The sequence below is a fragment of the Amia ocellicauda genome, chromosome 10 (genome assembly GCF_036373705.1).
Source record: "Amia ocellicauda isolate fAmiCal2 chromosome 10, fAmiCal2.hap1, whole genome shotgun sequence".
Lineage (NCBI taxonomy): Eukaryota > Metazoa > Chordata > Actinopteri > Amiiformes > Amiidae > Amia > Amia ocellicauda.
In genome coordinates this window covers 21,373,898-21,376,640 of record NC_089859.1, presented here as the reverse complement: position 1 = coordinate 21,376,640, position 2,743 = coordinate 21,373,898, and the positions used below count along the sequence as shown (strand labels likewise).

The window sequence follows — 2,743 nt, the reverse complement described above, 5'->3', positions numbered from 1 at the left end:
CTCTTTGGGATGTTGTTGCTCATTTATAAAACTTTATTTTATGGAGTGCTTGGTAGTTTACTTTTTAAAAGAGAAAAAATTAAAACCTAATGGACCGGGGAAAAGCTACACTTTAACTACCTAACAACTAATTATTGGCCTAATTGTGGACAGAATAAAGTAACAACAGGGAGAGGGGTGTATTATTACAGCTGCACAATCTCCTGACCTGCATTTTGAATTTGATGAACACGTGAAAGTTTGCATTTACCTTAATTTCCTAATTAACTAGTCATAACCCCCCCTAGCTTAAACATGACAGGTCTCTCTCTCAACACGGACGTACATTTCAAAGACATTCAACAAGCTTTCTTTCCATGCGATATAATGACTTAGTCCCGGACTGAACACCCCATTCTCCAAACCAATGCTGAAAAGGAAGAGACAGTCTTGGGGAGGCAGGGATAAAACCATTGATTTCAGAAACGCTGTCCACATCAGGTAGAGTCCAGATTCTCCGGTCCAGAGCTGTGGGGTCAGTAAGTCTCGGTCCAAAGCGTAGCGCCTGCCGCCAAGTGAGAACTATATTGCTGTCTCTTTCTTAGTGATGCTTAATGTCTTGTGGACTTCCGAATCCGGGTCGTACCTGTACTTGTAGCCATAAGCACGCAGATGGTACGTGTAATATTCCAGTTCATACATTTCTGCCCCACTAACATAATGATAGGATATCGCCAAATCAGAACAGCCGTCCGGACCCTGAAACAGGAAGGTAAATAATATAATATTAATATTCCAATAATATCCATGAGGCTTCTTGAGACATGAACAACACACACACACACACACACACACACACACACACAAACTCAATTAAATGAATACGTAGCTTGATTTCACACACAACATGCTGACAACACACCTTCTACACACAGTTCCACACCTTTTACCAATAAGGACATTATTCATATATTATGCCATATATTCAGGAAAAGGTGACATTAGACTGATTGTAATATGCAAATGTGATTATGTGGTTGAAATCTAAATGTTACACACGTGTCAACAAACAGCCTGAAACAATTTATTTTCTATTCCAACTTCCCAAGTCTAATGCAGTTGTATTTCCACGCAAGGGCAATGCGGTCGCTCTGCTGGCTCACCTCTTGCACGGGGTAATAATTGTACGCCCAGTACCAGGACTGTTTCGACCAGGCACCCTTAATCAAGTGACTCCCTGGAGTGAAAGGATGGAAGGTCTCCCGTTGGTTTTTATCTCTGGGGTCTCCAGCCACTACATTCATGGTCTCCATGCACTTCCCCATGCCCACGTCTTCGATGGTGGTGTAGTGAGTGCACTGTCCTGTCCTGAAGCCCTCAATAAACCTCCTCAGCCCCTCTTTGCTCAGGACATACCCGGCTCCCCCGCTCATGTAGCCCTGCTTCATGAAAGGCTTGAATCTGCGGCCGAAGTAGATGGGCTGCTCGCTGCTGTACTGGGACAGAAGATGGCGCAGATTCTCCACCACCACGTACGTGTCATCGTCAGCTTTCATGAACCAGTCAGCCTCGTCCAGATGGTGCTTGTAGACGTACTGGAAGGCCCTGATGGTTTTCCAGTAGAGCTGGTCCCGGCCCTCGGACACGTTGAGCCCCACCGTGGGGAAGTCCGCGTCCACCACTGAGCTCATGAAGAGCACCGTGTTGCAGCGTTTGGACCAGGTGGCGCGGACATGGGCCGTCTTCTTCTCCAGGTTCTGCGGAGCCGTCATCACCCAGCACAGCACACGCACTTTCCTGTACAGATCCTCCGCCAGCCCCTGGTCCTCATCTGTAAAACATTAGAAGTGCCACATCTATGATGTGCCTAAATACACCCTCACAATAAATGTGGTAAAGCAACTCACAAAGCAGGCACTGTGTTGGGTTATTAAGACAGCAACATAGGCACTGTGTTGGATTATTATCGCCCTCACCTGCGTGCTGCTGGTGGTCGGCACTGAAGTTCATGACCCCCAGGAGCAGGGGCCCCTCCGGCTCGTCCGACTCGCTGTTCCTCAGCAGCGATTCAACCCTCTGGTGAAACAGGTCTGCAGACGTGGGGTGTAACATGAAGTAGCTTAACATAAAGCCACACCACATCCCCAACAGCAGCAGAGGGAGGGACAAGGAAGACATCCTGGATACCTGCTTCAGGTGCTGCCTGGGGAATGAAAATGAAATCAGACCGCTCCTTCATACACGTAATACCGCAGGACGCGACAGTGCAGTCTAATGCAGCGCACCTGTGCGAAGTGCAACTAAAGTCGCCTACTGAAAACGGAGACTCTTCTGTGACACTTGCTCACAGTTGCCAGTGATATCAGATCAGAGTAAAATACAATTCTGTACATCAGGGTCAGCTATTACAGCGTCCAGCCAGCACAGCGCAGATTGCTTTTTCTCCTTCTTCACGGATTGCCTACCTTTTGTATATGCCGTAAGTGCTTCCTTGTTCGTGGTCTTAATGCATCACTTTTTACATTCACGGATGTACAAGAACAAACATCATGGGTTTGGCGAGGTTGCGAATTGCACACCCAGATTAAGAGACAATGTAGTAACTGAACACACTGCTGCTCACAGCCGGAAGACTCCGCCTCACACGGCTCAGCACTTGCGCAATTACGCTTGCGCGGGAGCAACAGGTGCCGGGCGTCAATTGCGGTCGTTACATTCAGCTTTTCTGCCATATTAGAGGAAGTGTGATCTAGACAGCGATGTC

General features: G+C 47.6%; 1 protein-coding gene across 1 annotated transcript; it reads right to left on the bottom strand.

The window, feature by feature from the left end:
* Positions 1 to 10: 10 nt before the first annotated feature.
* Positions 11 to 2,585, bottom strand: LOC136760213 (glycoprotein-N-acetylgalactosamine 3-beta-galactosyltransferase 1). The gene is made up of 4 exons (XM_066715515.1): positions 2,445 to 2,585; positions 1,956 to 2,182; positions 1,143 to 1,810; positions 11 to 738 (listed from the first exon to the last, which is right to left on the bottom strand). The coding sequence occupies exons 2-4, from the start codon at positions 2,155 to 2,157 to the stop codon at positions 562 to 564; spliced, it is 1,047 nt and encodes a 348-aa protein (XP_066571612.1). The 5' UTR covers positions 2,158 to 2,182; positions 2,445 to 2,585; the 3' UTR covers positions 11 to 561.
* Positions 2,586 to 2,743: the final 158 nt, after the last annotated feature.

Coding starts and splice junctions, on each gene's coding strand:
- LOC136760213 (XM_066715515.1), bottom strand. CDS start 2,157: ATGTCTTCCTTGTCCCTCCCTCTGCTGCTGTTGGGGATGTGGTGTGGC. Junction 1,811..1,955: donor CGACCACCAGCAGCACGCAG/GTGAGGGCGATA, acceptor AATGTTTTACAG/ATGAGGACCAGGGGCTGGCG. Junction 739..1,142: donor ATTATTACCCCGTGCAAGAG/GTGAGCCAGCAG, acceptor TTCCTGTTTCAG/GGTCCGGACGGCTGTTCTGA.